Genomic DNA, 12,091 nt, shown 5'->3' with positions numbered 1-12,091 from the left:
AAAATGATGACTTTTCTACAATAGCAGTTTTTTAAAAATTTATTCAAGAGTATAACCTACGGATATAAAATTCAAAAAGAATTCCCATCTATCTACAAAAACTCTTGTTACCCAAATTTCTCAATCACAATCCAAAATCTACAATATTTCTCTGTAAAAATGATGACTTTCCTAAAATAGCAGTTTTTTAAAAAATTCTTTAAAAATCAAATCTATTGATCAACAATTCTAAAATAATTCCCATCTATAATAAAAAAACTCTTGTTATCCTAATTTTTCAATCACAATCCAAAATCTATAATATTTCTCTATAAAAATGTTGACTTTCCTAAAATAGCAGTTTTTACAAAATTTATTTAAAAATAGAACCTATTGATAAAAAATTCTAAAAGAATTCCCATCTATCAACAAAAAATCTTGTTATCCTAATTTCTAAATTTTTAATCTCAAATATACAATATTTATCTACAAAAAATGATGACTTTCCTCAAATAGCAGTTTTTTAAAAATTTATTCAAGAGTATAACCTATTGATAAAAAATTCTATAAGAATTCTCATCTATCTACAAAAACTCTTGTTATCCTAATTTCTAAACTTTAATCTCAAATCTACAATATTTATCTACAAAAATGATGACTTTCCTAAAATAGCAGTTAAAAAAAAATATTTAAAAATCGAACATATTGATCAACAATTCTAAAAGAATTCTCATCTATCAACAAAAACTCTTGTTATCCTAATTTCTCAATCACAATCCCAAATCTATAATATTTTTCTGTAAAAATGTTGACTTTCCTAAAATAGCAGTTTTTACAAAATTTATTTAAAAATAGAACCTATTGATAAAAAATTCTATAAAAATTCTCATCTATCAACAAAAACTCTTGTTATCCTAATTTCTAAATTATAATCTCAAATCTACAATATTTATCTACAAAAAATGATGACTTTCCTAAAATAGCAGTTTTTTAAAATTTATTCAAGAGTATAACCTATTGATAAAAAATTCTAAAAGAATTCTCATCTATCAACAAAAACTCTTGTTATCCTAATTTCTAAATTTTTAATCTCAAATCTACAATATTTATCTGCAAAAAATGATGACTTCCCTAAAATAGCAGTTTTTTAAAAATTTATTCAAGAGTATAACCTATTGATAAAAAATTCTAAAAGAATTCTCATCTATCGACAAAAACTCTTGTTACCCTAATTTCTCAATCACAATCCAAAATCTATAATATTTCTCTGTAAAAATGATGACTTTCCTAAAATAATAGTTTTTTTAAAAAATAATTAAAACTCAAACCTATTGATCAACAATTCTAAAAGAATTCCCATCTATCAACAAAAACTCTTGTTATCCCAATTTCTCAATCACAATCCCAAATCTACAATATTTCTCTATAAAAATGATGACTTTCCTAAAATAGCAGTTTTTACAAAATTTATTTAAAGATAGAACCTATTGATAAAAAATTCTAAAAGAATTCTCATCTATCAACAAAACTCTTGTTATCCTAATTTCTAAATTTTAATCTCAAATCTACAATATTTATCTACAAAAAATGATAACTTTCCTAAAATAGCAGTTTTTAAAAAATTTATTCAAGAGTATAACCTATTGATAAAAAATTCTAAAAGAATTTCCATCTATCAATAAAAAATATTGTTATCCTAATTTCTAAATTTTAATTTCAAATGTACAATATTTATCTACAAAAATGATGACTTTCCTAAAATAGCAGTTTTAAAGAAAAATATTCAAGAGTATAACTTAATGATAAAATATTATAAACAATTCCCATCTATCTACAAAAACTCTTGTTATCCTAATTTCAAAATTTTAATCTCAAATCTACAATATTTATCTACAAAAAATGATGACTTTCCTAAAATAGCAGTTTTTAAAAAATTTATTCAAGAGTATAACATATTGATAAAAAATTCTAAAAGAATTCCCATCTATCTACAAAAAGTCTTGTTACCCTAATTTCTCAATCACAATCCAAAATCTACGATATTTCTCTGTAAAAATGATGACTTTCCTAAAATAGCAGTTATTTAAAAAAATCATTAAAAATCAAATCTATTGATCAACAATTCTAAAATAATTCCCATCTATAATAAAAAACTCTTGTTATCCTAATTTCTCTATCACAATCCCAAATCTATATTATTTTTCTGTAAAAATGTTGACTTTCCTAAAATAGCAGTTTTTACAAAATTTATTTGAAAACAGAACCTATTGATAAAAAATTCTATAAGAATTCCCCTCTATCAACAAAAACTCTTGTTATAATAATTTCTAAATTATAATCTCAAATCTACAATATTTATCTACAAAAAATGATGACTTTCCTAAAATAGCAGTTTTTTAAAAATTTATTCAATAGTATAACCTATTGATAAAAAATTCTAGAAGAATTCTCATCTATCTACAAAAACTCTTATTACCCTAATTTCTTAATCACAATTCAAAATCTACAATTTTTCTCTATAAAATTGACGACTTTCCTAAAATAGCAGTTTTAAAAAAAAATATTAAAAAATCAAACCTATAGATCAACAATTCTAAAAGAATTCCCATCTATCTACAAAAATTCTTGTTATCCTAATTTTTTAATCACAATCCCAAATCTATAATATTTCTCTTTAAAAATGATGACTTACCTAAAATAACAGTTTTTACAAAATTTATTTAAAGATAGAACCTATTGATAAAAAATTCTAAAAGAATTCTCATCTACCAACAAAAACTCTTGTTATCCTAATTTCTAAATTTTAATCTCAAATCTACAATATTTTATCTACAAAAAATGATGATTTTCCTAAAATAACAGTTTTTACAAAATTTATTTAAAGAGTATAACCTATTGATAAAAAATTCTAAAAGAATTCCCATCTATCAACAAAAACTCTTGTTATCCTAATTTCTAAATTATAATCTCAAATCTACAATATTTATCTACAAAAAAATGATGACTTTCCTAAAATAGCAGTTTTTTAAAATTTATTCAATAGTATAACCTATTGATAAAAAATTCTAAAAGAATTCCGATCTATCAACAAAAACTCTGGTTATCCTAATTTATAAATTATAATCTCAAATCTAAAATATTTATCTACAAAAATGATGACTTTCTTAAAATAGCAGTTTTTAAAAAATTTATTCAAGAATATAACCTATTGATAAAAAATTCTAAAAGAATTCCCATCTATCTACAAAAACTCTTGTTATCCTAATTTCTAAATTATAATCTCAAATCTAAAATATTTATCTACAAAAAAATGATGACTTTCCTAAAATAGCAGTTTTTTAAAAATTTGTTCAAAAGTATAACCTATTGATAAAAAATTCTAAATGAATTCCCATCTATCTACAAAAACTATTGTTACACTAATTTCTCAATCACAATCAAAAATCTACAATATTTCTCTGTAAAAATGATGACTTTTTTAAAATAGCAGTTTTTAAAAAATATATATTTAAAAATCAAACCTATTGATAAAAAATTCTAAAAGAATTCCGATCTATCAACAAAAACTCTTGTTATCCTAATTTCTAAATTATAATCTCAAATCTACAATATTTATCTACAAAAAATGATGACTTTCCTAAAATAGCAATTTTTTAAAAATTTATTCAAGAGTATAACCTATTGATAAAAAATTCTAAAAGAATTCTCATCTATCTACAAAAACTCTTATTACCCTAATTTCTCAATCACAGTCCAAAAGCTACAATATTTCTCTGTAAAAATGATGACTTTCCTAAAATAGCAGTTTTTAAAAAAAATATATTTAAAAATCAAACCTATTGATCAACAATTCTAAAAGAATTCCCATCTATCAACAAAAACTCTTGTTATCCTAGTTTCTCAATCACAATCCCAAATCTATAATATTTCTCTATAAAAATAATGTCTTTTCTAAAATAGCAGTTTTTACAAAATTTATTTAAAGAGTATAACCTATTGATAAAAAATTCTAAAAGAATTCCCATCTATCAACAAAAACTCTTGTTATCCGAATTTCTCAATTATAATCTCAAATCTACAATATTTATCTACAAAAATGATGACTTTCCTAAAATAGCAGTTTTTAAAAAATTTATTCAAGAGTATAACCTATTTATAAAAAATTCTAAAAGAATTCCAATCTATCAACAAAAACTATTGTTATCCTAATTTCTAAATTATAATCTCAAATCTATAATATTTATCTATAAAAATGATGACTTTCTTAAAATAGCAGTTTTTTAAAAATTTATTCAAGAATATAACCTATTGATAAAAAATTCTAAAAGAATTCCCATCTATCTACAAAAACTCTTGTTATCCTAATTTCTAAATTATAATCTCAAATCTACAATATTTATCTACAAAAAATGATGACTTTCCTAAAATAGCAGTTTTTTAAAAATTTATTCAAAAGTATAACCTATTGATAAAAATTTCTAAATGAATTCCCATCTATCTACAAAAACTATTGCTACACTAATTTCTCAATCACAATCGAAAATCTACAATATTTCTCTGTAAAAATGATGACTTTCCTAAAATAGCAGTTTAAAAAAAATATATTTAAAAATCAAACCTATTGATCAACAATTCTAAAAGAATTCTCATCTATCAACAAAAACTCTTGTTATCCTAATTTCTCAATCACATTCCCAAATCTATAACATTTCTCTATAAAAATGATGACTTTCCTAAAATAGCAGTTTTTACAAAATTTATTTAAAGATAGAACCTATTGATAAAAAATTCTAAATGAATTCCCATCTATCTACAAAAACTATTGTTACTCTAATTTCTCAATCACAATCCAAAATCTACAATATTTCTCTGTAAAAATGATGACTTTCCTAAAATAGCAGTTTAAAAAAAATATATTTAAAAATCAAACCTATTGATCAACAATTCTAAAAGAATTCCCATCTATCAACAAAAACTCTTGTTATCCTAATTTCTCAATCACAATTCCAAATCTATAATATTTTTCTGTAAAAATGTTGGCTTTCCTAAAATAGCAGTTTTTACAAAATTTATTTAAAAATAAAACCTATTGATAAAAAATTATAAAAGAATTCCCATCTATCAACAAAAACTCTTGTTATCCTAATTTCTAAATTATAATCTCAAATCTACAATATTTATCTACAAAAAATGATGACTTTCCTCAAATAGCAGTTTTTTAAAAATTTATTCAAGAGTATAACCTATTGATAAAAAATTCTAAAAGAATTCCCATCTATCAACAAAAACTCTTGTTATCCTAATTTCTAATTTATAATCTCAAATCTACAATATTTATCTACAAAAATGATGACTTTCCAAAAATAGCAGTTTTTTAAAAAATTATTCAAGAGTATAACCTATTGATAAAAAATTCTAAAAGAATTCCAATCTATCAACAAAAACTATTGTTATCCTAATTTCTAAATTATAATCTCAAATCTACAATATTTATCTATAAAAATGATGACTTTCTTAAAATAGCAGTTTTTTAAAAATTTATTCAAGAATATAACCTATTGATAAAAAATTCTATAAGAATTCCCATCTATCTACAAAAACTCTAGTTATTCTAATTTCTAAATTATAATCTCAAATCTACAATATTTATCTACAAAAAAATGATGACTTTCCTAAAATAGCAGTTTTTAAAAAATTTATTCAAAAGTATAACCTATTGATAAAAATTTCTAAATGAATTCCCATCTATCTACAAAAACTATTGCTACACTAATTTCTCAATCACAATCCAAAATCTACAATATTTCTCTGTAAAAATGATGACTTTCCTAAAATAGCAATTTAAAAAAAAATATTTAAAAATCAAACCTATTGATCAACAATTCTAAAAGAATTCTCATCTATCAACAAAAACTCTTGTTATCCTAATTTCTCAATCACATTCCCAAATCTATAATATTTCTCTATAAAAATGATGACTTTCCTAAAATAGCAGTTTTTACAAAATTTATTTAAATATAGAACCTATTGATAAAATTTTTTAAAAGAATTCTCATCTATCAACAAAAACTCTTGTTATTCTAATTTCTAAATTTTAATCTCAAATCTACAATATTTATCTACAAAAAATGATGACTTTCCTAAAATAGCAGTTTTTTAAAACTTTATTTTAAAATAAAACCTATTGATAAAAAATTCTAAAAGAATTCCCATCTATCAAAAAAAACTCTTGTTATCCTAATTTCTAAATTATAATCACAAATCTACAATATATATCTACAAAAATGATGACTTTCCTAAAATAGCAGTTTTTAAAAAATTTATTCAAGAGTATAACCTATTGATAAAAAATTCTAAAAGAATTCCCATCTATCAACAAAAACTCTTGTTATCCTAATTTCTAAATTTTAATCTCAAATCTACAATATTTATCTACAAAAAATATGACTTTCCTAAAATAGCATTTTTATAAAAATTTATGTTAAAATAGAACCTATTGATAAAAAATTCTAAAAGAATTCCCATCTATCAACAAAAACTCTTATTATCCTAATTTCTAAATTATAATCTCAAATCTACAATATTTATCTACAAAAAATGATGACTTTTCTAAAATAGCAGTTTTAAAAAAATTTATTCAAGAGTATAACCTATTGATAAAAAAATCTAAAAGAATTCCCATCTATCAACAAAAACTCTTGTTATCCTAATTTCTAAATTTTAATCTCAAATCTACAATATTTATCTACAAAAAATGATGACTTTCTTAAAATAGCAGTTTTTAAATAATTTATTCAAGAGTATAAACTATTGATAAAAAAATTCTAAAGGAATTCCCAAAAGGTAGAAGAGTTATTTTACAACTGTAAGGGCTTGAAATCGCAAAAACTCAGTACATCTGATTTCCATGAGACCATGAAAAGGTAGAAGAATTATTTTACATTTAGGATATGGTATCGTTGAAAGATAAAAACAGTGATAATTATTTTGAAACTATGCATACATAAGTGGTGAAAAAGTGTATTTCATAGATTCTCAAATCTTACACATGAATTCTTATTTGTTGACAAAAAAAATACACATGAATTTTTATGTACTGTACCTTTTTAGAAATCTAACGTACATGCATGCACATTTGCTATATTCCGACAATCATCTTGTAAAATAGCCCTGAATTTCAACATACAACAAAAGATACGTACCCTTCTGAAACAAATCGGGTGGGGGTCGAAAAAAAAAGAAGAAAAAATAACGGTGCCGAACTTGTCCTTCAAATCAACTACCCAACATAAATAAACAGTACTTCGATCACCCCCTAGCTAGTTAATCTCTTAAAAGCCATTGCCTTCGTACAAAACAATGAATAGTTACCTCTAACCATAAACCATATAAATATTGGAAGTATTATCTAATTGCCTATATATATTAACATACAGAGTATCGATTTGAGCACCTCTCAAACACCTTTTGAATCTTTTTATTCTAAAGGACGAAATGGCAATGAAGCTAGAGATCTTAGGCAAAGAAGTGATCAAACCTGATTCACCTAATCATCTCCAAACTCTTCATCTTTCTCTCTTTGATCAATTTCTTCCTTCAACATACGTTTCAGCCATTTTCTTCTACGATGATCAACCAAACCAAGAAGAGATTCTTGTCCATAGGCTCAAGAACTCACTCTCTCAGACTCTTTCTCTCTTTTATCCACTCGCTGGACGTATCAAAGAAGGCGTTACTGTCGATTGCAACGACGAGGGAGCTTTGTTTATAAAGGAACGAGCCGATGTACTTCTCTCGGATGTTTTGAGAAACCCATCAGACGCTGATTTGGTTCACAAACTCATTGTCTCTCCTGACCATGCTGATCCAGGAACATGGCCCTTGTTACATGTCAAGGTCGTTTTCTTTAGAGACAGAGGCTTCGCGGTTGCTGTTAGTGCCTCCCACAAGGTATGCGACGCGGCCTCGTTGTCAATGTTTGTTCGCAGCTGGACTAAGGCTGCGAAAGGGTTTGCTGACACCGTGAATCCTGAATTCGCGGCGTCGGTTTTCTACCCTCCTGCTGATATCTCTGTTGAGTTTCCTCCGTTACTCGAACACAAAACAAAATCCAAGACAAAGAGCTTTGTCTTTGGTCCTTTGATGATGGAAAAGCTCAAAAGCAGAGCTTCATGTGGCTTACTTGCGCCACAAGCAACCCGCGTCGAATCCATCACGGCCCTGCTGTTAAGATGTATGACAAAGGCGAGGCGGCCAAAGACAGAGGCGGTCACGGAGTTCGCTATAACACATACAATGAACTTGCGCCCTAGAGTTCCTTTATCTTTCTTGCCACGCAAGGCAATCGGAAACTTTTTCTTTTTACCGTTACTGAAAGAGACATCAGAGAGTAAGATGGATACTCCAGAGACAGTGTCTAAGCTGCGAAAGACTAAGGAGGAACTCAATGAGCTGATCACAAAGGATTCAAATAGCGATGAGGCCAAAGAGAGAATCACAAGCGCCATGCTAAGCTTTTTGTGTGAGGTAAGTCCTGAGGCAGTGACATATGCTGTATCTAGTTGGTGCAGAATGTCGTTTTACGAAGCAGATTTTGGCTGGGGGTTTCCGTTTTGGGTTGCCCCAGGTTCCGTTGACAAGACTCAGGTTGTGTTAATGGACGCAAAGGACGGTGAAGGGGTAGAGGCATGGGTGACACTACCTGAAACGGACATGGCTGAGTTTGAGCATGATGATGAGCTGCTCGTTTACGCTACTCCAAGTCCTAGTGTCCGCACCAAGTAATAATTATGTTTATCAAACATATGGTAAGAAATGTTTACGTTTCAGTTTATAATAAGTAACATAGGCATGTGCTTGTAAGTGTGATATGTTTTGGTATCTTTTGATATTTGGGTCTTCTTCTAAAGTTTTCTAAGTGTCACTCTACTTTGATTCTGTTTAAGTATATGTTTTAACTTCTAAAGTTTTCTATTAGCACTCTGTTGTGGAACATGTGCACGGACGAAAAATTGGATTCACTATTAGATATTTGAATAAGTTGAAAAAGGAAAATAAATATTAAAACATGGAATCAAACACCAATTGAAACTAATTGCCTCAAAGTGAAGGTTTGTTTAGCCAAACCAGATGAACATTCTTGCACCTCAAGCCTCATAGTACACACACCATCACTCCAACATCTTATCAACCTTCTGCTTGAAAAATCTTCATAATTGTCCTAGGACGTGTTGCTGAGTTCAAGCATTGATTCTATGCCTTTTGTTTCTTCACGTTCTTGGTTTCTGTTTTTGTATGTCTTTATGTAAAGTTGAGGTTTTTTGATGTAAATCTTACGAAAGGGTTGCTTTATTGATATGTTTACAAGAGAATATATACTACAAACGTTCACCGACTTTAGAGAATATCTTAGAGATAATTCCTCCAACTAACTACATCCTTATCTCTAATACACAAGTATATCCGAACGGTATCTCAACCTCCTATACTCCCCCTCAAGTTTGGAGTATGAAAATTTCTTACTCCTAACTTGAATAACAAGTTCTCAAACTGAGCTCTTCCAAGTGCTTTAGTCAACACATCCGCCACTTGCTCTGTAGTTCGAACATGAACAGTCTTCAGTACGCCATCTTGTATTGCATCTCTCACCTGATGGCAGTCTGATTCTATATGTTTGGTCCTTTCGTGAAAGACAGGATTAGCCGCTATGTATATAGCCGACTTACTATCACAAAACAACTCAGACGACTTCACCTGCTTTGCTCCCAAGTCACATAGCAGTCTTCGCAGCCATTTTATTTCCCTTGTTGCCTGAGCCATTGACCGGTATTCTGCCTCAGCAGACGAGTGTGACACTACCTTTTGTTTCTTTGTCTTCCACGACACTGGCGAGTCACCCACAAGAGCCACATAAGCGCTCAATGATCTCCTAGTAACTGGGCAAGCTGACCAGTCTGCATCACAATAAACCGAAAGACTGAGATCGCCCTGAGAGCTAAGCAGTATCCCTTGTCCAGCTGTTCCTTTAAGATATCTGACCACACGCATTGCAGCCTCCCACTGCACCTCCCTCGGTGTTCTCATAAACTGAGAGAGTATGTGAACCGGATATGAAATGTCTGGGCGTGTTATAGACAGATAAATCAATCGCCCCACCAGTCTTCTGTACTTCTCTGCATCACGTAGGAATGGGCTCTTATCCAAGCTAAGCTTGTGATGCTGCTCCATTGGGGTAGCAACCGGTTTTGCTCCAAGTAGCCCCACATCTGATATCAAGTCCAATGCGTATTTTCGTTGAGTGAGCATGAAGCCTTCCTCTCCACGGCCAACTTCTATACCAAGAAAGTACTTCAATTTCCCCAAATCTTTCATGTGAAAACACTTGCTCAAATACTCCTTGAATGTGTTCACAACATCCACATTATTTCCACACACCAACAGATCATCTACATAGATGAGTACTCGCAGTTCCACACCTCGTCTTGAGTAGACAAACAATGAATAGTCCGCATAGGAATGTTTGAACCCATATTTCTTCAACGCATCAGTGAGTTTGGAGAACCAACATCGAGGCGCCTGTCGGAGTCCATAGACTGCCTTGTGCAGCCTACACACTTTGTTTGGATCAGAGTGTTGAAAGCCTTGTGGAAGCTTCATATACACCTCCTCCTTGAGATCTCCATGCAAGAAAGCATTGTGCACATCCATCTGATGCACTATCCATCCCTTTGCCGCCACCACGCGCAATAGACTCCTAACTGTAGTCATTTTTGCCACTGGTGCAAAGGTTTCCTTGAAATCCCTTCCTTTTATTTGCCTATTCCCCAACGCCACAAGCCTAGACTTAGGTCTCTCCATGGTGCCATCTGCGTTGTACTTGTATTTGTAAATCCACATATTACCAATTGCTTTCTTGCCAGGTGGTAGATCAACCACACTGAATGTCTTATTCTCTTCAAAAGCTCCCATCTCCTTTTTCATAGAATTGCGCCAGATTTCTTGTTGCATTGCTTCTTTGAAATTTCTTGGCTCCCTTTCACTTGTTATGGCCGCCAAAAATGCCTTGTGATCAGGAGAAAATTTCTCATCAGAGATGTAATTCTTAATGGGATACGGGGTGTTACCTTGGACATTCGTTGAGGACTCTGATTTGGGAGGTGGAGCAGTAAGATCGTGATGGGGTGTCTTCAAATACTGAGCGTTGTAGCTCACGTAGTCACGCAGTTTGACTGACGGTATCTTATCTCTACAGCCTCTGCCCATTTCTCTAGAGGCTTCAGCCTCAGGTACATGTTCCTCTGTCTCACTCTGTTTGTCTTTCTCACTAGACACCACCTCTGAACTCTCTGGAGCCACACCAGTTACTTCATTATCACTTGTCTCCTCGTTGATTGACACACTCCCCATATTTGTGTCAGCAACATTGAGAACCCAATCCTCATCTGAGATCATCACGTCATTTCTCTGCTCTTCCTCCTTCTCACTTGTTTCTTTGAATGGAAACTCATTCTCAAAGAAACTTATATCTCTCGACACAAAGAACTCCTTCGTCTCCAAATCGTACACTCTCCACGCCTTCTTTCCAAATGGATATCCCACAAAGACACATCGTCTACTCCTCTCTCCAAGTTTGTTTTTATCTCTATCTCGTCTGTGTACATAACAGAGCGATCCAAACACCCTTAATGACTCATACACAGGCTTGGCGCCAAACAATATCTCATACGGCGATCTTCCTTTCAACAGTTTCGTGGGTGTCAAGTTAATCACGTGAGTAGCCGTTGAGATAGCTTCTCCCCAAAATTTCACTGGCATATTTGACTGAAATAGCAACGCCCTAGCCACATTCAGTATGTGTCTGTGCTTTCTCTCCACACGACCATTCTGCTGTGGTGTGTCCACACATGAAGTTTGATGTATTATTCCTTTGGCATAAACCTTCCCAATGTCTGGTAACTCATCTGCTTCAATAATTGCAGTCACAACGTTTCCAAACCTTGACTCATCCAAGCCCATTATGAACTGATGGACTCGTTCATCTTCTCGCTCCTTTTCATACGTAGCAGCTGCTGAACAACTGCATGCAGGAGGTGGTCTGTAAGTTTGAAGCTCC

General features: G+C 30.5%; 1 protein-coding gene across 1 annotated transcript; it reads left to right on the top strand.

The window, feature by feature from the left end:
* Positions 1-6,628: 6,628 nt before the first annotated feature.
* LOC103865753 (BAHD acyltransferase BIA1) lies at positions 6,629-8,944 on the top strand. The gene has a single exon (XM_009143603.3). The coding sequence runs from the start codon at positions 7,474-7,476 to the stop codon at positions 8,761-8,763; it is 1,290 nt and encodes a 429-aa protein (XP_009141851.1). The 5' UTR covers positions 6,629-7,473; the 3' UTR covers positions 8,764-8,944.
* The last annotated feature ends 3,147 nt before the right edge of the window (positions 8,945-12,091 follow it).

The sequence above is a fragment of the Brassica rapa genome, chromosome A09, assembly GCF_000309985.2.
Source record: "Brassica rapa cultivar Chiifu-401-42 chromosome A09, CAAS_Brap_v3.01, whole genome shotgun sequence".
Classification (NCBI taxonomy): Eukaryota; Viridiplantae; Streptophyta; class Magnoliopsida; order Brassicales; family Brassicaceae; genus Brassica; species Brassica rapa.
Note: the sequence above shows the minus strand (reverse complement) of the source record. Positions and strands in the feature narration are given on the sequence as shown.

Bases quoted from the DNA above. Each gene is read 5' to 3' on its own strand.
- LOC103865753 (XM_009143603.3), top strand. From the start codon at position 7,474: ATGGCAATGAAGCTAGAGATCTTAGGCAAAGAAGTGATCAAACCTGAT.